At 35.5% G+C, this 26,329-nt stretch overlaps 1 protein-coding gene across 1 annotated transcript in view; it reads left to right on the plus strand.

Annotated features, from left to right (window-relative positions):
• Window positions 1-7,761: 7,761 nt before the first annotated feature.
• LOC147382627 (chitinase-like protein) overlaps window positions 7,762-26,329 on the plus strand; it is a 41,698-nt gene continuing 23,130 nt past the window's right edge. Inside the window, exon 1 of the mRNA XM_086428508.1 lies at window positions 7,762-8,329. Coding sequence (XP_086284634.1) covers window positions 7,937-8,329 — 393 coding nt within the window. The 5' untranslated portion in view covers window positions 7,762-7,936. The remainder of the gene's footprint in view (window positions 8,330-26,329) is intronic.

Below are 26,329 nucleotides of genomic sequence, written 5' to 3' on the forward strand. Positions count from 1 at the left end.
GTTGTAATTTTAGACTCTCTCTATAAATAGAGGAAAGGTCTTAGAAAATAGGCATAATTTATGAAGATAATTTTATTCTCGAAGTTTGTTAGAGATCAGAGAAAGAGAAAGTAGATCTAAAAGAATTACAGAGGGAGTATTCTCTAATAATTATATATTGTAAGTGAGGGACCTAGTTGTAATTTTAGACTCTTTCTATAAATAGAGGAAAGGTCTTAGAAAATAGGCATAATTTATGAAGATAATTTTATTCTCGAAGTTTGTTAGAGATCAGAGAAAGAGAAAGTAGATCTAGAAGATGTAGAGGATAGAGAAAGTAGATCTAGAGGAGAAAAATGGAGAAGATGAAGAAGAAAACTCCATTAATGGAGCTCCAAATCCTCCAAATTTTTATTTTTCTTCTTATTTTATTAATGAAATTCAGATTTCAACTGCATTTCCTTCTAATTTTATGTTTTTTAAAATTTTCTTTTCTTTGTTTCTTTATTTCAATTTCAATTTTTTTAATTTTATCCATCAAGAACTCTAAAAATTCGATCCAAAGGTATGTAAAATCGAAGCTGATCACCTTGTTGTATTGCAAGCTTAAATCACGGATCTTCTTCGTTGTGGTGGGGACGAGATCAACCAAGAACTCATTTTGTTTCCTCCCTTCATAGCTCGGGATGTTTCTTATTCTCAAATCTCATATTTTTAGATCTAAAATTATTGGGAGAATAGTGATGAGTTCTTGGTTGATCTTGTCCATACATTTGGATCTGATTATGTTCAATTTTTCTTCCCTTTATGAAAAAGATCTATCCCAATCCCTTAATGACAATCTCAGGGCATTGATATTTTCTAGTTGGCAACCTCAAAATTCTTTTATTGAGTGAAATTGAGGTATGCATTCTGTACTATAAATGTTAATCACTTCAATTCCTTTGTAATAGTGGTATTAAAGAACATTATCAATCTTAAACCTAATTTCTTTTTTATCATTTGATATGTAAGCATTACCAATTAATCTGGTTTGACCACTTTGGTTTAATCTTCAGTGATTAAAGATGTCTATTGGTTGAAAAGTCAAGCTGAGACCCAAGCAATCTACACAATTCGTCCCATAACTCCCCTATGAATCTTGAATCTCTATCACTAACAATACTTTTGGGCACACCCCAATACTTGATGACATTATTTCGAAGTAACTGACATGCTTCATCTGCAACCTGAACTTGACATTAACTTGATCTCAAACCCAACTTTGAAAAGTACTTGACTGTCCTAAGTTAATAAAATAAGTTGGCAATTCGTGGGATAGGATACTTATTTTTTATAGTGATCTTGTTTGACACTTGATAATCGACACAACGTCGTAATGACCCACCATACTTCTTCTAGAACAAAACATGCGCCCCATTAGGTGCCTTGGAAGGTCTGATAAACTCATACTCTAGAAGTCTATCATGTTGCTTGCTTAACTCAACTAGTTTTAGAGGACTCATTCTGTATGACTCCCTTGTAGGAGGTGTGGTACTAGGTACTAGTTCATTTTGATAAACAATCGGCGTACGTGGCAGTAGGGCCTTAGGAAGCTCATTCGGTATCACATCATCAAATTTTGTTAATACATGTGTAACCTGAGTGTGAGTTGAACTATGGTCCTGAACATCAGGTTCAACTCGTAGAGTAGCAATGCATGTTTGCTCTCCTTTCTTCAGTTGAAAGGTTGAAATCATCTTCCCCTTTTCCTTGCCAATGGAGATGGGAATGAAACTTGAACTTTCACCTAGCATACCCAATGTGTTGACGAATGACATCGGAACGGCCCTGTTCTATCGCAAGAAGCCCATCTTAATGATAACTTTAAATTCATCGAATGGAACTGCGAGTAAATCAAGTTTACCTTTCCATGTACCTATCTTGATGGCCATGAACTTGGCCAACCCTTGAATAGGAGTGGCCTGAGAGTTTATAGCTTTCATATGGCTTGAATCTTTTTTGAACCAGATATTGAGGCACTTTACCTCTCTATAGGGGAAATGAAGCTATGCATAGCTCTTATATCAACCATTGCTTGGGTGGTCTTGCCACAAACTTCTATGTCAACATTTATGAGACCTTTCCGTAGACGGATCTTCTGAGTCTCAGAGGTCTGCTTAATTGTATTCAATAAATGCATTGCTTCCATGTGAGGAGAATGTTCATCATTTCGTACATTTGTATTCTTGTGACTAAGGCCATTCTAGGAGGCTAGTAGTGTAATAAGCCTAGCTCGCTTCGGGCACTTGTATGTCTTGTGAGAACCATCACACAAAATGAATATCAGCTTGTTGCGGTGCTTTTGAGGCGAGGTACTTCTACTCTTTGAAGGGGAGGAATCCCGTTGGGATCCTTGACTAGAATTGTATCCGTGCCCTCCAATCTTATCATTAGAAGACTTTTAAGTGTGTTTATATTGTTGGGAGTACCCCTTCGAGTAAGGGTGTACCTTTTGTTTGTTTCCATCCATGTGAGTATAATCAGTCAACCGTTCGGCTGCAACAATTGTAAACGGGAGATCTTGCACACATTGCCTCTGGAGTTCTGTCTGATCCCAAGGCTTGAGTCCTTCTTGGAATGAGAATAACTTTTTTCTCTGATATGTCACGAATATCAAACATCAAGGCGGAAAACTGTTTGACATAGTCGTGTATTGTACCTGTTTGGTGGAGTTGCCTCAACTTTCTATTGGCAATGAACTCCACATTCTCTGGTAGAAATTGAATTTTCAACTCCTGTTTAAGGTCATCTCATGTATCGATGGAACATTGGCCACTTTCCATCTCAGTGTACTTGGTTCGCCACCATAGTTTGGCATCACCTTTGAGATACATATACGTTGTGGTGATCCTTTACCTTTTCTGAATCCGAACAAGCTGCATGGAAGTAGTGCTCCATATCAAATAAGAAATTCTTGAGCTCTTTCACATTGCGAACACCACTAAAGGCATGTGGCTCAGGAACTCTTCGGCGTAAGGGAGAAGCTTCACTACTGATAAGCTGTTCGTTACCAACGGCTATGACAATGAGACCTACCTTGGTAGTGAGCTTCGTGATTTGTTCCTATAAATTGGCTAGGGATCCTTGGGTATCTTCCTTGAGGTCAAAGGTTGACTAATCTAACACTGATTGTCCTAGAGTCATTTTCCGACGTGTTATGGCTATCATCTAGTTGTGCAACACTATCAACGAGACCCGATAGTTGGGCCATCTTATCTTTGAGTAACTTTATTTGTACGTGGGGGGGATGTGGTTGGAGCAGATTGGTCCGTGGTACTTTTATCTCCTCTAGCCATTGTTCGTGTGGACCAAATGGAACTGGGGGAAGAACTTAATGCTGAAACCAACGTGGCTCTGATACCAACTGTCACACAACTTGGCTCTGATACCAACTAGCACGACTGTGTTCTTCGAAACGAGGTCGTGCGGCATAAGAGGTACTAATCCACAAATAAGCCTATAAAAATAATATCCACACACAAATACGTAGCTAGCATGTAAGATAATAGGAGCAACATGAGGCAAAATTCGGAGGCAATTTTGTTGATATATATATATATGCAAATTACATAGTATAACACGTTACAAAAGTAATAGGTGTGTTACAAGCAACTGATGATATATGACACACTTCATGTAGCTTGGCATGAGGGCTTGAAGTTAACATGGGAGTAGGTCGGGGATTGGGATACTAGACAACCTTCCTACAATGAGTACGCTAAGTTTTTCCTAAGTTTCCAAAAGGAAACATCAAAAGTAGAGGTCGGTCATACTCCCTTATTACTAAAATGCCACTAAGCTAATAGATATGCCCTGGTACGAGGCTGATATGACTTCATATGTGAGCCTTACATAGATTACATGGGTTCTCCCGGGTGACTCAGAGGTGAACTACACCTTACTCTAGGTGTCAGAATGCGTGGCCTTCATAGTGGTACACCCTACTCACTGTAGGTTTCAATTCACATAAAATACTAATGTTCATGACCCATACTCCAACTCGTTTCTACCTTTTAAAAAGTGTTTTCGTACATCAAGTATGATGTACAAGTATGCACCCAAATTAAACCTTTTTTAAATTTACCTACTTAATGTAAAGAAAAGGGGGTAATTATAAAAAAAATCAATTTAATTATTAATTATAAAAGAAAGTAATGGTTTTTGCAAATTTATCGAAAGGAACTTATTTCAGTGGTTTAAGTGCCGTCGAATTTTTAATTTTTTCGACTATTATTTAGCCATTGTTTTTCGATTGTTATTTAGCCGTTGGATTATGTGTATATATATGCATATCTTACACTTTTATTTTTTTTACAATTCTTATTATTTTTCTATCATAATTCTCAATATTTTCATTCTCTCATAATTACATCGAAAATATTTTCAAGAGTAATTATTTGTCGATATGAAAATTACATTGAAGGTATCACGTATATTGATGGAAATACACGACTTTTATCGACTTCATAAAAAATTATATATGCAGAGTTAAATGCTCTTATTCTTTCAATCAGTAATATTTAACGATAATTTTCAATAAGGTCAGTTATCAATTTAGATGATGAAATTTTTTTAACTGATATTTTTGACTAATGAACTTGGGAATATATATTAAATTATAATCAAAATTTTTAAAGTATAATTAGTTTGTAATATAACATGAAAATTTTGTAATGTATCAATCAAATTATAGTCAAGGTGGGCTTAACTCTTCGAATCAATATCAAAATACCAATATAGACCATAATGTTGCGTACAGGTACAACACAACCGAATGTTGTAACACAAAATGATTCTCATAGAGATGTAGATAGATTTTGTTGATAACAATTTGAGTTCGTCATCCGACGATGATGAAAATATATTTGATATTTATATTGATAAATTTTTTAATAATGTAATAAAATTAAGAGAAAAAATATTTTTTTTAGCTATTGCAAATAATTTTTCCATAAAATATATTATTAATAATAAAGAAAAAGTTGTAGTTAAATGTGATGTTTCAAACTATGATTGGTGTACAGATACCAAAAAATTACAAATAGTGATTTATTTGTTATACGTAAATTTAACATAACCTATACATGTATGGATAAAATGGACTCACGACCTCATCCTCAAGCCAGTAGTAATTGAATAAAGGATAAAATATCAACTCACGTAAGGAATAATCAATTTTATTAGAGATGAATAACTGTATCTATTATATATATAAAAGCTTGGAAACTAAAGAAAAAAGTCAATTGTAAAATACAAGGTTGTAAAGTTGAGGCATATAAAAATATTGAATATTATTGTCAAATTATTTTATAAACAGATCCGGGAAGCTTTGATTTTCTTAAAATTAGTCCAAATAATCATTTTTAATGTATTTTTATATTTTTTAAAATATGCATAAATGATTTTAAAAATTGATGTTTACTAATTGTAGGATTAGATGATACATTCTTAAAAGATAAATATCAAGGTATATTGCTTGTTGTTGTTGCTCATGACCCAAATTATAGTATTTTTCCACTTGCATATGTAATAGTTGAACAAGAAAATAAATATACTTGGAAATGATTTTTAAATTATTTTGAAATGTCACATAGATCTCATGATTTTAGTAACGTTTCATTTATTTTAAAGAAACAAGAAGAAATAATATTTGTAATTCATAAATATTTTTTCTTCATCATTTCATTTTTTTTTTTGTATTCAACATTTTCAAACAAATTTAAAAAGAATTTATAAAGCAAATTTATTTTGTAAATTTTTAAAAAAAGTAGTTAAAGCTTATATTGAAATTGATTGTAAAACAAAATTAGAATTAATTAAGAGAGAAAATATTGAAATATATAATGTCAGAAGCATCCTTTTGACATTAGATCAAGATCTTAATCATAATCAATAAAAAAAAAAAAAAAAAAAAAAAACAAAATACCTGTGAAGAAGAAACTTTTGGGAGATGAAGAAAAAGAAGAAGAAAAACAAAATATCAAAGAGAAGAAGAACCAAGGAGAAGAAAAGGAAGAGGAAAGTACGAAAGTTATTCTTTTAATGAAATTTTCGGCACTTAAAGTGCCGAGAATGTGAATAAAAAAAATTCGACACTTTAAGTGCCGGAAATTTGGAATAAAAAATAAAAAAAAATTTCAGTAATTAAATCGTCAAAATAAGTTCCTTTTTATAAATTTATAAAAATTATTACTTTTTTGATAATTAATATTTAAATTTAATTTTTTTAATAACTACCCCTAAAGAAAAAGATAAAAAATTACCTGATTTGAAGCTTTTTATTTTTATTTTTATTCAACCTCAAGGAATCATGTAAATGTAATCATGAGCCTGTTGTAACATCAACTCCTTTTCACCTCTACTTACCCTCACACAATTATAACCCACATCAAGCATTTGATGTGCATGCCACACACAAAAATCGATCCTTACCATGCTTGCATCACATTTCCACCTTTTTCCCTTGCACGCCACCCAACCAAATAGCCTTCTTGTGCTGGTAGTTGTGTTCATTTCCTCTTAGCATGTGCCCCCTATTTGAATCAGATACTCTTCTGGCATGTGTCTCCCATTTAAATCAATATATTTTCCTTCTTCTTTTAGTAACCCTCCACGCAACATACTATGGGTGTTCCAAAACAACCCTTAATGGCCCTCTCTTCAAACTTTCTTGCAAATAGAATTGGTTACACGAGAGTATAATGTGTTTTGTTTGGATCGAAGCTCCAAGGCCGAACTTGATTAACCAACTAAATTGTGCAGATTCACAAATCACCTTTTGCTTTCTAAAATAGATTTGTTTTGGAGTATTGTCCTACTCTTCTTAGTGTTTTACTTTCATCCCTTTATTTATTTATTTTCCAACAGTTTCCCGACCTTTTTTCTTTTTCTTTTCTTTTCTTTTCAACTCAACCAAACATGACTTTACATAGTAATTCTCCTCAGTACGTGTCCTGCACACATGTAATTTTGTATCCTACCACAACTCTCTCCTCATTTCTTTCCTAGGAAACGTAGCTGCTACACCTTCTCTCTCACGATTTGTTGCTCCTTTGGACTCCCTTGTGTTTTTCTACCATCCTCTGTGCGTCTTCCTACAATCGTCTGTGAGAGACCTTGATCCAACCACCTCTTATTTCTTTCTATACTCAGATCGTGCAACTACCTTTATGGTTTGTTTCTATCTTCTCTCATTTTTTTCTTAGGCAAGATCATATAGGAAAATCTAAACCTAAAACCTCGATCCTTAATCGTATCATGTGATTTCTTGTGATTCTCTATTCGATTCCCACAGACGACGCCAATTATAGAGATTGTTTTTGCGATAAGGTGACCTCGATCACGATCGCATTCTTAATAAAAAAAATCATGGGAAAAAAAATAAAAATAAACCCAAGAATTTTTTACGTGGTTCAATAAACATACCCACCACCAAGGGTTCGAGGAGTCATTCCTCTCTTCGATTTCCCCTTTTCCTCTTCTCTTTCTCTCCTGCTTATTATAATGGATTTTGACTTTTATCCTTAAAAAAACTCCTAATCCTAGTTAAATTATAATTGATATTTTTATCTCTTATTCAAATTAATAATCTTAAAATACTCTTAAATTGTGATTCTTTACTAATTATATAAAATTTTCATAAAAAAAACTGTTCATGCACACGAGACGTGTGTTTTGACGGTGCGAATAGTGTTCCCACCCCAACAACGATTCGGTGTCATTTTTTATATCAAAACCGCTCGAAACCGTTAAAAGTGTGAAAACCCGACCCTATTAGGGAGGGGAAAAATTGCCATCCCTACTCATGCTCGTTCGTGCGCATGTTAGCATGATCTTCTACCACTCCCCAACTTCAACTCTCATCACCATCTCTTGAATCTCTGTATCTGTTAAAGATTTTAATCGAACCGACAAGATGAAATCTTCTCTGATTTCTGCAAATTCATCTTCTCTCATCTCCAATTTCTCCAGAAGATCTCATGTGTTTGATTCGTTTGGACGGAAGAAGGGATCCCCAGATTGGAATTCCAATGGATTTCTCAAGATTCCAATTTTTGGCAGAGATATCTCTATTAATTCTCGAATCCATCGGTCTCGTATGATTACAGTTTTCTCCACCGAAGCGGCAAAACCATCTGTTACCAAATCGATGGAAACGGAGACACAGAACGATGTTTTTATTGAAAAGGAAGCTGGACATAGATTGAATTTCGAGGTTGGAAACCCTAATTTTTCAACTTATCTTCCAACGGCGAAATTAAGCTTGAGCGATCAGGCATTCTTTCTCTTGGCCTTCATTGCTTGCACGGTATCATTCACATCTTTCTTTCTCTCTTCTATAACTTGGTGATCAAGACTTACATTTTCATTGATTTGTTAAGATTTTTATTTATTTGATTGTTAATTATTTCAAAGAAATGTACGAGCTGGATTTATTAAGAATTTTGGTATTTTAATCTGTTTTTAGTATCGGATGAGATGGAAACCTATGGCCATTCATCGTTGTCTTAGAAGCATCCAAGACATTGGGTCATCCAGGCTGTGCAATCAATTTTTATTAACTTTAAAATGCTTGTGATCTATATAAAATTTGGTGATTGCAGCATCTATTAATCTAATTTATAATAGAAAAAATCGTTATAGTTTAAATGTAAAGAGATGTTTGTTGCATTCATTTGAATTGGTTGGGAATGGTTTGATGGAAATACCTTTTGAGGTAGATGAGGTTTTCACATCCATTAGGGAGTTAGATGGGAGAAAGCCCTAGGTTTAGATGTTTCTTCTTTATTTAATTATTTTTGGAAAGAGATTGGACTTAATTTTATTATGAAGGTTATCTCGATTATTGTTTGAATAACTCCTTCATTTCATTGATTATGGAAGTATTAGAAATGGAAGATACTAAGGGTTATTGGCGTTTTACCTTGGTTGGGCGTGTTTATAAGATTGTTATCAAGACTTTGAAATTTCAACAATCATTTGGTCAATGTTTTCACCTAAAAAAGATGCTCTTAAAGTGGAGAGACAACTTTGGATGGAATTTTGATTTCCAATTAATGTATAGATTTGAGGCATAGATTTGGGAATGTTGGGATCATTCGTAAGGTCGATGAGGAGGTGTGTGACCATGTGAATTGGGGATTCCTGGACTATTTGTTGGGGAGAATGAGTTATGGTTTTAAAATATTAACTTCATGAATCTCATTGTTGGAGCATGATTTGCTGGTAATAATGATGAAGATTCTGAATGAAGATGGTGATTTCATCCACTTGAAGCTGTATTTTATATCTTTGGATTTTCTCGACCAGCACCATTCCCTCAAGTCCTCTAGCTTGGTTGGATGGCTAGAGGAAAGCAGATCAGATTGAATATGAAGGTTCTCATTGATCTAAGACGATATTAGTATTGGATCAAGAACATGAAATGGGTTTGTATAATAGAGGTGGGAATGAGGGACTTACAAAGGATATTAATGGTGATTGCATATGACTTGTGGTTGTTGTAGATGCTCTTTTAGGCTGTAAGTCATGAAGGTGTTAAACACCTAGTAGTAGGAAGCTTCTATCTATCATCCGCTACTGCTTTCGATCATAAAATAATTCAATTTTTAATTTTTAAGGATGTTCCTGTTTCCAACATAGAGTTGCTTCCTGATGGTTTAGTAACTAAGATTAATTTTTTTTTTGTGGAGGAAATGGCCATAGTAGAGAATTGAGAAGATTTTATAAATTAAGTCAAATGACTTAAGCTCTTTTCCCTCATTGACTCTCTCCCCATTATATGGTAGAAAGAAAATAGTATTCATACTCAAGGTTTAAAATCTCATCTCGATGGAATGTTTTGATCAAAAGAAAAATCCATATTGTATCGACTGAAACAATCTGGTGCAACTGATACTTTTTTTTTTGATTAAGTATAAAATTTTTTATTGATAAAAGCGGCCAAGATGGCCCCAAATACAAGAAAAAGGAAAGGAAAAAAAACAGAAACAAAGGAAAACAACAAGACCAACTTTAGCTACACAAGGCACAAAGCATCCCACTTAAACTGATACATTTGAAACATTCAATGTTTTGTATTGATCTTGGCTTATAGCCTGATACTTATACGTATTGACAATACATTCTAGTATTTTGAACGATGTTCATACCTAATGTGAAAAAGGAAAAGGGTGATGGAGACGGGCAATTTTTTTGAGAAAGGTTTGTAAATTTTTTTAGTCATATTCTATTTCAAGGGAACAAATTCACATATAAGATGATATCCTTTGCAGAATAATAGAGGGGTAGTAGGCAGATTTTAAGAGTAGGTGATGGAGAAACCTTCTTTAGGATTGATTTTAGCTGTCTATAACAAATTTGAAAGTAGCATGGTTGATGGGCATGAATAATTGCTTGTGTAGACAAAAGTGGTAGTTCATAGTGGGATTATTTCTTGAAAGGCATTAAATGGTTGTCTAATTCCTTGTACAAAAAAAATATAGGACCCTTGTCACCCACCACCCACATGAATTTAGACAATTCTTGTTGTTTATTTTTCACCACATACACGTCCTTGTGGGTTGTTTTGGCAGTTGGCACAATAAGATGACTCAAAAATTGAAGAAAGAGCAAGTAATATCATCGTTGAATTGACCCAAACCTTGAAGTGTAATTGTAAGCATTACCTATTTGAAAGTTCCCCATGGTTGTCTAGTAATTTTTAAGAAAATGACATAAGAGCCGACGACGAAGAAATATGATATTTTAAATCGACATATCAATTGAAAACACCGTAGGCAAATTCCTATATAACATAGGTAAGAATGCAGAGAAGAACTAAAATAGAATGGTTACTTTCTCCTACTCAAGTTCGAATACGAGGGTGTTAGTTACTCGAAGATGACTATTTCTCATGAACTCTGAGAACCTAGTGACAAACGAGCTCCTAACATCCGTAGGAAAGTCAATTAAAACTCTGGATTTGATGATGTTTGGAGACAAATGACAAATCATTTGCTTTGTGGGAGCAAAATGTACAAGGTTTTGCTAGGATTTGATTAAGAAATTTATGAGAAAAATGTGGAGTCCTATAAACCTCTTAATGTCTCATTTAAAGTTGGAAGATTTGAGCATTTAACGAAGATCTATTCTCAAACATCTAGTGGAATTGTCATTATATATTGTATTGGCAAAAAATCGTTCGGACACATGGCATCAAAATGCACATCTCAATAGAGATATGACATGTATATTGAGGGAATGATCGACATACATCCCAAGACTGATTTGACACAAATCCTGAGGCATACATATCCTAAGGTTAATCAATCACGATCCCGACGTAGATATATGGACATTCTACCAATATGATGTATGTCACTATAGTTGATGAGACAACAATCAAAATAGAGTTTATCTCATTAGATAAAAAAATATTTTTGCATCTTTTAATTAATGGGGGTTATCATATCTTGATGGTTATTTATTTGGTAATTAAAATTCCTTGATTAGGGGGATTGATTGCATTCTTTTTAAGAGTGGGTTTGCTTTTATTTATTTAAAGGGACTTTCTCCTATAGGAAAGGGGAGGGTGAAAATTGGTCCAAAAAAAGGAAATATGCTTCATAACTATATATGTGTTGTATAAAGAAAATGGTTTGAGAATGAATTGAATTAATGGGGGTTACCATATCTTGATGATTATTTATTTGGTAATTAAATTCCTTGGTTAGGAGGATTGGTTGGGGTTTGCTTTAATTTATTTAAAGGGACCTCCTCCAGGAAATGGGAGGGTGAAAATTAGTCTAAAAGAAGGAAATAGGTTTAATAACTATGTGTGTTGTATAAAGAAAATGGTTAAACAATGAATTGAATTAATGGGGGTTGCCATATTTTGATAATTATTTATTTGGTAATTAAAATTCCTTGATTAGGGGGATTGATTGCAGGAGTGAGTGTACTTTAATTTATTTAAAGGAACCTTTTCCTACAGGAAAGGGGTGGGTGAAAATTGGTCTAAAAGAAGGAAATAGGCTTAATAACCATATGTGTTGTATAAAGAAAATGGTCGAAGAATGAATTGAATTAATGGGGTCTACCATATCTGGATGATTATTTATTTGATAATTAAAATTCCTTGATTAGGGGATTGATTGCATTATTTTTAGGAGTGGGTTTGCTTTAATTTATTTCAAGGGATCTACTCCTATAGGAAAGGGAAAGGGTGAAAATTGGTCTAAAAGAAGGAAATAGGCTTAATAACTATCTGTTGTATAAAGAAAATGGTTTAAGGATGAATTGAATTAGTTGAGCGCTCTTTGGAGCTCGGGGATGTATTCGCCTGATTTGTGATGAACGTCGTAATCAAGTCTTTGTTGTTTTATCTCTTATTTCCTCTTAACTATGTGTTTCAATGCATGTGGACATGATCTTGTATGCGTATCATGGGAAAAAATTGGTTATTGGCTAAAAATCTCAAGGAATCGATGACATTGAAATTTGGGCCCACAAATTGGTGGCTGCTTGAATTGCAATAATGCATGCAAAGCCTCTATTTTCCAAGGTAATGGGGACTTGCCTCGTGTTAATCCTTTTGATGAACGTCTCCTGATTTGTGATGAACGTTACAATCAAATCCTTGTTGTTTTATTTCTTATTTCCTCTTATCTATGTGTTTCAGTACATGGGGACATGATCTTGTATGCACATCAAGGGAAAAAAAAAATGTTTGTTGGCTAAAAATCTCAAGGAATCGATGACATCGAAATTTGCCTTCACAAGTTGGTGGCTGCTTGAATTGCAATAGTGCATGCTGTAGGCATTAAAATTTTGATAATGTCCCTACATCTTTCACAAATTGCAAGAAAGACCCTAAAAGTTGTAAATGGGCCACATAGCCCATTAATTGACTGGGAATGAACTTCTTATAATTTAGGTTTTGGGTATTTCAGATAAAGCCCATGATCTAATAAATCCTAGTGATCCACATATTTAGTATTGGGCCTTATACCCAAATAAATGAGTTTGGCCCAATAGGAATCCATAGAATTCTTGAAAATTGGATTTGGAGAAGTTTAAGCTTTAAACAAACTAGTCAAATCTCTTTAAGTTAGGGTATAATTGGAAAGCTAAATTATCTTTAAGTCTATAAATACAAGAGCTTCTCTCATTGAGAAGGGGATCTGGATCACTTTTTCTCAGAAGGCAGAAGCTCTCCTTTTAGAGAAGAAGAAGTTCTCAAGCCCTCTTTCAGAGACAAAACAAAAGTTCTTCAGAGATCCGGATTTCGATTAAAGAGGACATCAAGCATAAAGCCCTTCTTCGGAAGTCAAGGAAACCTTCTCAGCCGATAAAGCGCGAAGTTCGGAGAGAAGAAAATCTACAGATGCCTCTACGGAAGATAAAAAACAAAGCAAAGTCACCACCCAAACAATTTTCTTAGCCGATAAAATGCGAAGCCCGGAGAGAAGAAAAGTTACATACGTCATCATCTTTTTGTACTTGACTGTTAATTAGAGGAAGACATTGAGATCTGTATCTCCTTTTCATAAAAAATCAATAAAATCATTTGCGATCATATTTCATGAATCTCAAGGTAGATCTATTGTAATTTATTGTTGACAAATTTCTGGCATGCCCGGTAGGACTATCTCAACTTCTCATCTTTCAGTCAACTACAAAAGCATCAACTAAAGCATCAATGGCATCTCGCAACGTCAATGCTATCGCATCTACTGTTATTGAGAAAGGTAAAAAAATCCTTTCTTCCAACCTTGAATCTGTTCAGGTTATCAGTCACGATCATCATGTAACGCGAACAATGACGAAAACCGATAGTTCCAAGCTGATGGAGCCTCTCCAGCATCACTCAAAGAAACGTGCCACAAAAATGACACTCACAACAAAGGCATCGTGGGCGGATGTTGTAGAAGACGACTTGTTAGATTCTGGATCCGATTAGAAGTCAAGCATGGGATTGTCTAGATCTCTATCGATCACTTCTTCGTTGCAAACTCACACTTTTATCAGAGTAGTGATGACAGCTGAAGCGCTAACAATAGAGGAACAAGTTGCTCAGATGACAGACATCATAGAGATATGCAGCTATCTTAACTTCATCTTCAACATTCTGATTCATGGGAAAATCGAGTATGATAAATGGATTTTCTCCCTCTTTACGACTCCCCTTAGCCAAAGTAACTCAAGAAGAAAAGGGTCTTTGTAATTTTGTTCTAGGATGCTGATGACCATTATGATCAAAGTAGAATGATTTTGCCTTTTCTTTATACTCTATTGTCAGACGAGGATTAGAAATCCGTTTAGCTTTAGTGTACCAGAAATCAAGTCACTCATTGTGGCTAACACAGTCACTCCCCTTTTCAAAAATAGTAAAACATATGCCTTGAACAGATACTGACAAGAAAAAGGAAGCCTTGAAGCACCGCTGCAACCTATGAGTTCATCAAAATTGGGCACCACTTCTTTGTAATACTCACCCGTGATAGAAAACCCAGAAATCTTCTGCATTTTCTATAAAGAAATGCCAACTTCCCGACGACCTGTCACAAAAGTGTTGGTCTCGAGACACCAAAACTCACATAAAGCCCGATACATGCCGTTAGGATAACTGTACTCCTTACTAGCTGTAAATATATCTTCACCAAGGGAAGCTGTCGACTTTTTACTCTGTAGTTTATGGCTCACATTCGAGCTTCAGTCCCAAAAACCACTGAAATATCGAATGTCGCCTCGAGGTTCAATATCCGAACCTCATCGAGTGAAATGTTGCATGATTTTCTGCGTCAAAATAGCTTGTGGACAATTGTGAGTTTGATCATGATGTGGAGGATGACATAAAGATGGCTAACGTTCCGTATCAATCTCATAGCCAGAGAGTACGTCAGCTGTTGAAGGATATTCACTTAAAATTGCCATATCAAGTGATGTGTTCCTTTCTGTATCCCGTGCCTTCAAAGGACCAGTCATCGGTGTGTGCACGACAAGCTTCAGCTCCACAGATAAAATGTTTCCTGCTCTTGAATGACCAGCTATCATAACATGGGGAAAACAAAGCCATTTTCCTTTTTGAGAAGGATCTGCAAGGTCATCTACCCAACTTTCACACGGTAAGCTCCGTTTGGAACGATTTTTATTCCTTGAACCTTTGGAAAGAGTGTCCCTAGCCATCTCTACGGAATTCAAAAAAAGAAAAGAAAAGAATAAATGCACTTATTCAAAAATATCATGTCTCACTAAGTACTAGTGTCACATTGACTAAAGATATATAAGAGTAAGAATAAAAAAAAAAATTATCATGCTCAATAATGCTTTGGCGTTAGAGATTGGCCAATTGGCATATATAAATACTTTGTCGCATGGTTCTTTTAACCAGTTGACGTTGTCCACTCTTGAGCACTACTGATGAACAGTTGCTTTAGAGATTGACCAACCGGCATGTACAAATATTTTGTCGCATGATTCTTCTAGCCAGTTGACGTTATCCACTCTTGAGCACTATTGATGAACATTTACTTTAGAGATTGGCCAATCGGCATGAACAAATACTTTGTCGCATGATTCTTTTAGCCAGTTGATGTTGTCTACTCTTGAGTATTATTGATGAACAGTTGCTTTAGAGATTGGTCAACTGGCATGTATAAATATTTCATCGCATGATTTTTCAATGTGTACAAATCTTGCGTCCTGTGATTCTTCTAGCCAGTTGACGTTGTCCACTCCGAAGCACTACTGATGAATAGTTGTTTTAGAGATTGGCTAACCGGTTGTACAAATATTTTGTCACATGGTCTTTCTGCGTGTAGAAATCTTGCGTCCCGTGATTCTTTTATCCAGTTGATGTTTGTCAGCTAATTGACGTTGTCTATTCCTAAGTACTACTGATTAACAATTGCTTTAGAGATTGGCCAATCGGCTGTACAAATATTTTGTCGTATGGTCCTTCTACGTGTACAAATCTTGCGTCTCATGATTCTTCTAGCCAGTTGACGTTGTCCACTCTTAAGCACTATTGATGAATAGTTGTTTTAGAGATTGGCCAACAGGTTGTACAAATATTTCGTCACATGGTCTTTCCACATGTACAAATCTTGCATCCTGTGATTCTTCTAGCTAGTTGACGTTGTCCACTCCTAAGCACTACTGATGAACAATTGTTTTAGAGATTCGCCAACCGACTATATAGATATTTTGTTACATGGTTTTTTTGTGTGTACAAATCTTGTGTCTCGTGATTCTTCTAGCCAATTGATGTTTGTTAGTCAGTTGACGTTGTCTACTCCTAAGCACCACTGATGAACAGTTGCTTTAGAGATTGGCCAACCAGCTATACAAATATTTCGTCGTATGGTTCTTCTGCGTGTACAAATCTTGCGTTTCGTGATTCTTCTAGCTAGTTGATGTTGTCCACTCCCGAGTACTACTGATGAATAGTTGCTTTAGAGATTGGCCAACTGGCATGTACAAATATCATCGCATGGCTCTTTTACGTGTACATAGTTGTCATCACACGATGCTACTGACAAGTTCTCAATTTGTAATTCTTGCTACAATTCATAAAAAATATATATGCGAAGATGACAAAGCTAAAAAAATAGGGGAGGAATAACTAAAGTCTATACCTTCCTGTGGTTTCAAAGCTGTAGCCAAGTTGCAATTGGTTCAAAAGAATCAGATCTTTATATCAATGTTATAGATAGTCTTGGATCTGTAAGAAAAAGAGAAGTTATACAAAATTTTCAATGTTAATTCATTCACAAGTTCTGAGTCATGAAAAAGCAAGACCCAATCAGGAGAAGAAACAAAGTAATTAAAGGGTTCCCATGTTCTATCAGGCCTCATAGACGGGGAAGAGATGGATATATGAAATAAAACTTATGCTGTGAGGTGCTACTATTTCAAGAAATGCAAATGATGTAATAAAGAACCTATCTTTTTGTTCAAGAAATGAATCACACTTCAAGCAGTACAACGTTAGTTTCCAGGATGAGGAAGAATTCTGGTGCAATGTCTTTTTACAACGAGCATGAGGTTGTTACTATAGTTAAAGTGGTAAAAGTTTTTCAAGAAGAAGTACCCGTTAGAGTTTGTCTGTGGACGTATAGGCATTATTCACCCATACAAGAGTCAAAGTTCACTTATGTGCTTATGGTTTTCTAGTTTGTTTGAACCTAATGCTACTGATGTAAAATTTAATGCTGTCAAGGGTTCTCAAGGTCGTGAAGTAGATATTCTATACTTTCTACCGTGAGAGCCTCAGACCCAAGTTCAACAATGCTTGAGAGTAACTTAAGTATTGGCTTTGTTGCTGATATAAGATGAATGAATGTTGTTTTGACAAGGGAATTTTTTTTTTTTTCCTTGTTGAGTCTCGGTAATGTGAATACACTGCAAACAAATCAAGACTGGGTTGCTTTAGTCATGAATGCTAAAAAAGGGAATTTGATTGTATCAATGGCTATGCCATGTGAATTTGTATTTTAAAAGTTTTTCTTAGCTTCCAAAAACTGCCTAGCTTTGCTGGTCTTGATTCTCATTCCAAAAAGGTTTCTCTCTTGAAAAGGTCTCAAAGGTTTAGCATTTAGATTGGAAGAATTCAAGTAAAAATCGGGAAAGCCAGAAGAAAAGAAAAGAAAGAGAAGAAGAAAGATAAATAGAAGAAAGAAGATGAGGAGAGGACACATTTGGGCTTTAAATTGCAGCCACAAGAAGACAAAGAACCCAAAGTTCTTCAATTACTTATTATCTTTGGACAAATAAAAAGAGAAGAATAAGTAAGAGAGGTAAAGATTTTTTTTTTTTTTTTAAAGAGAAAAGTGCAGAAACCAGAAGAGAAAGTGCATCTGTTTTGGTTCTTGGATTGCAAGAAAGAGATCAATGGAAGACGATGCTATTTGTTCTTTAAAGGAAAAGACTTTCCTGTTTTCAGAACTAGAAACAAATAAATAAGAAGAGGAAAATAAAGCAAGAAGAGAGAAATAAAGGAAAGAAGAGAGAAGAGTCCACCTGCTGGTGTGCGTTGTCTCTCTATTCTCACAACAGTGTAAAAAAAAACACTTAAGAGAAAAGGGGCAGAGAGAAAGGAATAAATAGAGAAGAAGAAGTAGTTTTAGAGAAGAGTTGGAGAAGGAATAGGAATGTGGCTGAGCGCAGCAGAAACGTGAGGAAGAAGAAGAACAGAGACGTGAAGCGTGAGGAAGAACAAGAGAATAGGGGAAAAGTTTTGGATTTTCTTTTGTTATTTCTTATATTGACACACCTAACTTTTAATTGTTAAACCTCAATGGTTTTACAGAAAAAAAAGGGAAGAAACAATCGTTGAAGGTGAATCAGCTGCAGCCATCTTGCATCGATTATAAAGAAAGGATAATTGAAGATGGATTCCTTGATACATTTGAAAGTAAAGGAAACTTGGTATTTTCAAGTAGATAATATCCTAAATCTAAAATCCAATCTCCCAACCTGAACAATTGCGATCTCAACTACGATCTCATTAGAATAGAGTTTTAAACAAGTTGATCACTCTTTCAAATAGAGTTTTAAAAGAGTTGAATCTGCTACATGTGGTACAGGGAAACAAATGGATTTGATTCCATATACCTCTTGTATACTGACTATAATATGTTATTCCAACACATTAGCTTGTGAGCTTAGTTTTCCTCAAATACTCACATGGAGTTTAATTCCCACATGAATTCCTTTATGCTTGTGTTATGGCATCACCAAAGGAAAAAGTTTGTGACCTATTGTGGGCCTTACACTTGTTAGCCAAAAGTCAAAATTTCAAATACAGTTATTCTTTTTGGCTTGACACCTAATGTCTGAGGAACAACTAATTTGATTTAAAAAGAAAAAAAAACCAATCAACTTCCTTCTTGGGTCTTTGCTCCTTTACCAGCTCATTGATTTTTGGATTGATTCTTTCCACCTCAATGTTATGATGTCATGCTTTGCAAATATTTGAGTTCAATCAAAGGCATGTGGCCTTTTCCATGCAATTGATATCAACATCTCTGTCAATATACTCATTTTGAGATAATGATTTGAAAAAAAAAATCAAGTGCCATGTGTTGTTTCAGAGTGCTGGATTGGAAAATCCCATATTCAAGCTTTTTCATGCTTGATGAAAATACCTCTTGTTTGCATTGTTTGTACAAAAGTACAATGACCCAATGTTTTATATAAGAGAGTTTAATTACTCGAATACCTTCAAGAGGTCATTGAGACTGAATAAGATCTTCTCATTATTGACGGCTCCATTACTAACGTCACCTTATGACCATTAAGATTGGATCATGATTTGATCTTGTAGTCCTTTCTCCCAAGAAAGCTTGTTGTATGATCATGAGTGGAAAACAATTTCTAAAGGACCAAAAAAATATGGTGATGTGAGTGAGCTCTCCAAATGAAAGAGTAGACATGTGGCTAGACTCAAGTCTTTCGAAGTCATGAAATACATCATAAGAAAGTCGTTCATTGAGTACATCCTGAAAAAGTGGAGGCTTATAAAGGATTGTTTCAAAATTGAAGTATCGAAGGATAACGTTCATCCACCACAAACCATCCACATTCCTTACAACATGTTCAAGTGGACTTTATACCCAAATAAATGAGTTTGGCCCAATAACAATCCATAGAATCCTTGAAAATTGGATTTAGACAAGTTTAGCCTTTAAACAAACCAATCAAATCTCTTTAAGTTGGGGTATAATTGGAAAGCTAAATTATCTTTAAGTCTATAAATACAAGAGCCTCTCTCATTGAAAGGGGATCTGGATCACTTTCTCTCAGAAGACAGAAGTTTTCCCTCTAAAAAAGAAGCTCTCAAGCCCTACTCCAGAGATAAAACAAAAGTTCTTTAGAGATTCGGACTCCGATTAAATAGGAGATCAAGCATAAAGCCTTTCTTCGGAAGCTAAGGAAATCTTCTCAGCCGATAAAGCGCGGAGTCCGGAGAGAAGAAAATCTATAGAAGCCTCTACAAAAGATCAAGCACAAAGCAATGCCACCACCCAAGCAACTTTCTCAGCCGATAAAGTGTGAAGCTCGGAGAGAAAAAAAGCTACATACGTCATCATCTTTTTTTACTTGACTGTTAGTTAGAGGAAGACATTGAGATCTATATCTCCTTTTCATCAAAAATTAATAAAATCATTTGCGATCATATATCACGAATCTCAAGGTAGATTTGTTGAAATTTACTGTCGACAAATCATTTGCCATCATATCCCTTCTTTATAATCGATGCAAGATGGCTACAGTCGATTCACCTTCAACGATTCGTTTCTTCCCTTTTTTTTTTTTCTGTAAAACCATTGAGGTTTAACAATTAAAAGTTGGGTGTGTCAATATAAGAAATAACAAAAGAAAATCCAAAACTTTTCCCCTATTCTCTTGTTCTTCCTCACGCTTCACGTCTCTGTTCTTCTTCTTTCTCACGTTTCTATTGCGCTCAGCCACATTCCTATTCCTTCTCCAACTTTTCTCTAAAACTACTTCTTCTTCTCTATTTATTCCTTTCTCTCTGCCCTTTTTCTCTTAAGTGTTTTTTTTTTTTACACTGTCGTGAGAATAGAGAGACAACGCACACCAGCAGGTAGACTTTACTCTCTTCTTTCATTTATTTCTCTCTTCTTGCTTTATTTTCTTCTTGTTATTTATTTGTTTTTAGTTCTGAAAACAGGAAAATCTTTTCCTTTAAAGAACAAAGACCACCGTCTTCCATTGATCTCTTTCTTGCAATCTAAGAACCAAAACAGATACACTTTCTCTTCTGGTTTTTGCACTTTTCTCTTTAAAAAAAAAAAAATCTTTACCTCTCTTACTCATTCTTCTATTTTTGTTTGTCCAGATATAATAAGTAATTGAAGAACTTTGGGTTCTTTGTCTTCTTGTGGCTGCAATTCAAAGCCTAGGTGTGTCCTCTCCTCCTCATCTTCTTTCTTGTATTTATCTTTCTTCTTCTTCTTCTTTTATTTTCTTCTGGCTTTCTCGTTTTTACTTGTATTCTTCCACTCTAAACGCTAAGCCTTTGAGACTTCTTAAGAGAGTGACTTTTTTGGAATGAGTATCAAGATCAGCGAAGCTGGGCATTTTTTGGAAGCTGAGAAAAGCTTTTAAAATATAGACTCACGGTATAACCATTGATACAATTAAATTCCTTTCTTTAGCATTTGTGACTGGAGCAGCCTAGTCTTGATTTGTTTGCAATGTATTTGCATTACTAAGACTCCACAAGGAGAATTTTTTTTTTTGCCCTTGTCAAAGCAATGTTCATTCATTTTATCGCAGCATCAAAGCCAATAACACTTAAGTTACTCCTAGGCATTGTTGAATTTGGATTTGAGGCTCTCACGGTAGAAAGTATCAGAATATCTACTTCGCGACCTTGAGAACCCTTAACAACGTTAAATTCTACATCAGTAGCATTAGGCTGAAACGAATTAGAAAACTGTAAGTGCATAAGTGAACTTTGACTCTTGTATGGGTGAATAATGCCTATACTTCCACAGACAAACTCTGACGGGTACCTTTTCTTGAAAAACTTTTACCACTTTAACTGTAGTAACGGCCTCATGCTTGTTGTAAAGAGACATTGCACTAGAATTTTTCCTCATCCTGGAAATTAACGTTGTACTGCTTAAAGTGTAATTCATTTTTTGAACAAAAAGATAGGTTCTTTATTACATCATTTGCATTCCTTGAAACAGTAATACCTCACAACATAAGTTTTATTTCATATATCCGTCTCTTCCTCGTTGGTGGAGACGGGAATGAAGCTTGGACATTCACCTAGCATGCCCAATGTGTTGGCGAATGGCATCGGTACAACTTTGTTTGGTTGCAAAAAATCCATCCCAATGATAACTCTGAATTCATTGAGTGAAACTATGAGTAAATCAAGCTTACCCTTCCATGTGCCTATCTTGATGGACATTGACTTAGTCGATTCTTGGATATGAGTGGCGTGGGAGTTTACAGCTTTCATAAGGCTTGAATCTTTCACGAGCCGGATATTGAGACGCTTCGCCTCTGCAGGGGAAATGAAGCTATGCGTAGCTCCTGTATTTTCCACAGCACTGGGGACTTGCCTCGTTTTATCCCTTTCTGGACTTCATTTATAAAATGTAACAAAAAAAAGGAAAATTTATTTTGGGATTTTATCTTGTCTCTTTTGACAGGTAAAGGTAAAAGTTATTTGACATTGTTGGACATGTTCATCAAAGTATTATATACATGGCTAAAAAGGAAAATGAGTTTTGGAGTTTCATCCCATTTCTTTTTGCAATGAAAAGGCAAAAGTTAATTGGCATTGTTAGACATGTACATCAACGTATGATGTACATGACAATTTTACGGAAAATTTTTCGATATGCCGTCGATTCCTCGATATTTTCCCCCAACAAAAATTTCTTCCCTTAATATGATCACAAAATCATATCTATACGTATTGAAAACATAGATAAGAGGAAATAAGAGATTATATAAAAACAAAAAGGATTTTATAATGGGGTTCATCGTAAATCGGACAACAAGCTGCTCCTCTAATTTTATTCCTTGTTACATTATTTTTTCTATATAGTTCATATAGTTCTCAGGTCAATTTTATCTTTTTATTTCAATTTATTCCCTCATCCTGTAAGAGAAGGTCCCTTTAAATAGTTAATTGACCCCTAAAAGGAAGGCAATGAATCATCCTAATCAGGGAATTATATTACAAATAAACAATCATCAAAATATGATAACTTATCATTAACTAAAGGATTCAAAGATAATATTGTCACTATTCAATAGTGTTTTCAAATAGCATATGTGACCATATGTGATTGCATATGCCAGGTCCCATATCGCATATGCAACAACTTAAAAAAGTTAGAAAAAAGCTAAAAAAACACCAAAATAGATATTGATTAACTTAGAAATATTGTACAAAATTACATAAATACCAAAAAACACAAGAATTAAGCATCAATCCAAATATAAAATATCTAATACAAGTCATTCACACAAAAATTAGAAATATTCGAAGTACAAAAAAAGTGAACAATTAATTTGGATGATAACCCACAATATACTCCACACAACCATCCCTAATCCATTGTGGTACATTTTCGACATCACCACCACCTCCGTTATTGTCGTCACTCCCATTCCCATCGTCTTTTGAATCATCACCTTTTTCTTCGTATTCTTCATCTTCTTCAGTTTTATCTTCATTTGATTTCACCAAAACTTCATCCACATTCAAATGCTCTTGACCTTCGTTTTCCTCTTCTTGTATTTCGTCTTCTTCATCAAGTTGTTGTTGACTCGATCAATCACCTCTTCTTCTTTGCTTTAGCCAGAAGAAATTTAGAAGAGAAAAGTCAAGTCTCATAATGAGATCTTGGCATATATTTATAATCAATAATAAAAGAATGGACATAAATGCCCTTACAAAGAAATAAAACTAAATAAACTAATTTTAGTCAAACTAGAACTGACTATTCTAATATTTCCAATACTCCCCCTCAAGCTGAGGCAAATATATCAACTAGACCCAGCTTGGCAAGGTGAGAGTTAGTGATAGAAGGTCCAACAGACTTTGTGAGCATATCAGCCAGTTGATCTGAAGAAGGAACAAAGACTGTCTCAAGAGCACCAGATCGAACTTTCTCCCTAAGAAAGTGAACGTCAACCTCGATATGCTTAGTTCTTTCATGAAGGACTGAGTCAGATGCGAGCATGCTAGCAGACTTGTTGTCATAGAACAATGATGAGGAACTAGCAATAGGAAATCTCAACTCTGTCAGCAAAGATTTAGGCCAAAGAAGCTCACATGTGCCACGAGCCATAGCACGATACTCAACTTCAACAGACAAACGAGAAACCACACTCTGTTTCTTACTTTTCCATGAAATAAGGTTACCACCATAGAAAGTACAAACACCAGATGTAGATCTCATATCTGTAAGAGAACCCGCATAATCAGCATCAGTGAAACAAGACAAATGTGGCTGAGTAGTAGACGAATAAAATAAGCTTAGACTAGGACGAGACTTCAAGTAGCGAAGAATACGACACATAGCTTCAAGATGAGAGGTACGCGGAGCATGCATAAACTGACTGACTACACTAACTGCAAAGGTCAAATCCGGTCTAGTATTAGTCAAATAAATTAGACGGCCTATGATTCTCTGGTAAGATGAAGGATCAGATAACAGTTCCCTAGATTCAGCATGAAGACGATAGTTTTGATCCATTGGGGAAGAGGCAGGACGACAACCAAGCATACCGGTGTCCTGAAGAAGATCCAATGTGTATTTGCGTTGAGTTAACGAAATACCACGATGTGAGCGGGCTACCTCTATCCCCAAAAAGTACTTGAGGGGACCTAAGTCCTTAACCTCAAAAGCATTACTCAATTGCCTCTTAACTCTGTCAATCCATTGTGCATCATGTCCAGTTACTATAATATCATCCACATAAATCAAGACAATAGTATTGCGACTATCTACTCCTCGTCGAGTAAAGCAAGTATGGTCAGAGTGGCATCTAGAAAATCCCATAGATAGAATGACCTCAGAGAAACGCTGGAACCAAGCTCGTGGAGACTACTTTAGGCCATATAGAGATTTGAGAAGGCGACATACTTTCCCAGAATACTCCCCCTGAAGACGAAATCCCGGAGGGGGGTCCATATAAATGATCTCTGTCAGATCACCATTGAGAAAAGCATTCTACATATTAAGCTGGTGAAGTGACCATGAATGACAGACCGCTAAAGAGATAAGTAAACAGATAGTCGACAGTTTGGCTACAGGTGTAAATGTGGCTCCAAAGTCTTTTCCCAGAGTCTGCGTAAATCCCTTAGCCACTAGTCGAGCCTTGTAGCGATCAACAGTACCATCTGCAAGGTACTTGATTGTGAAAACCCATTTATAACCAACAGTCCGCTCCCCAGAAGGAAGAGAAATAGGATCCCAAGTGTGATTCTTTTGCAATGCATTCATCTCAGTAGTCATGGCTCTAGTCCACATAGGATCATGTAAAGCCTCAGATACAGATCGAGGAACCCGAATAGAGTCTGTGGTGGCAAGGTAGGCTCGATAGGAAGGAGAAAGACCCTGATAAGAAACAAACTGGGCGATAGGGTGATTAGTAACACACCCTCGCTTACCTTTGCGAAGTGCAATAGGTAAGTGAGAGTCAGAAATAGAAGGAATAGGTGTAACCGTAGAAGGGGATATACCTGAGTTCAAGGAGGAGGTTGGCAAAGTTTGAGAGGGGGGGTCGACGAGATTAAACTTGCAATGGTGGCGGCGAAGATGGAGTGAAAACTGGAGATGGTAGCACTATTGGAGAAGAATCCTGCAAAGGAGAAGAGTCCTGCAAAGAAGATGAAGTACGAAAATATGGAACATTTTCAAAAAATGTGACATCCAGGGAATGAATAATACGATCAGAGAGGGGATCATAACATCGATACCCCTTTGACATAGAAGAGTAACCCAAGAAGACACAACAGATAACTTTGTCATCTAGTTTGGAGCGATGAGTTCTATCCTGAACAAAGCAAGTACACCCAAAAACTCTAGGTGTAATAGGGAAGAGAGTGCTATCAGGTCGAAGAACTTGAAGAGGCACCTGTCTTCCTAAAGTGCGGCTAGGAACACGATTTAAGAGTAAAGCAGCAGTAAGAACTGCCATATTCCAATAGGACTTGGGAACATGCATCCCTTACAGAAGACAATGGACGATGTTTATGAGGTGGCGATTTTTACGTTCCGCCACCCCGTTTTGCTTAGGAGTGTATGAGCAAGTTAACTGATGAAACATATCATGCTCATGGAGATGGGAACGGATCCCATCAGAAATATATTCCCCATCATTATCTGTTTTAAGAGATTTGACAGTAATGTTGTATTGGGTTTGAATCATTTTAAGGAAATTAACAAAAATAGGGAACACCTCAGAACGAGAATGCATTAAATAAACCCAAGTACAACGAGAATAGTCATCAATAAATGTAACATAATATCTATGACCATTAAAATCAGTAATAGGAGAAGGCCCCCAAACATCAAAATGAACTAAATCAAAAATAACATTAACTCTATGCATGCGAGGAATATAAGAAGTACGTGTGTGTTTAGAAAGCTCACACACAGCGCACTGAAATTTGTGTCCACTACAAGAATGTTTTAAAGAAGGAAATAATGAACATAAGTACTGAAAATTAGCATGTCTTAATCGAGCATGCCATAAGTATAAAGTCTGGGAAGAAAAAATATGAGTTCCAATGAGTGGGAAGATGGAGGCTGGAACAGCA

The sequence above is a fragment of the Akebia trifoliata genome, chromosome 16, assembly GCF_017979445.1.
Source record: "Akebia trifoliata isolate Shusen 1 chromosome 16, ASM1797944v1, whole genome shotgun sequence".
NCBI lineage: Eukaryota > Viridiplantae > Streptophyta > Magnoliopsida > Ranunculales > Lardizabalaceae > Akebia > Akebia trifoliata.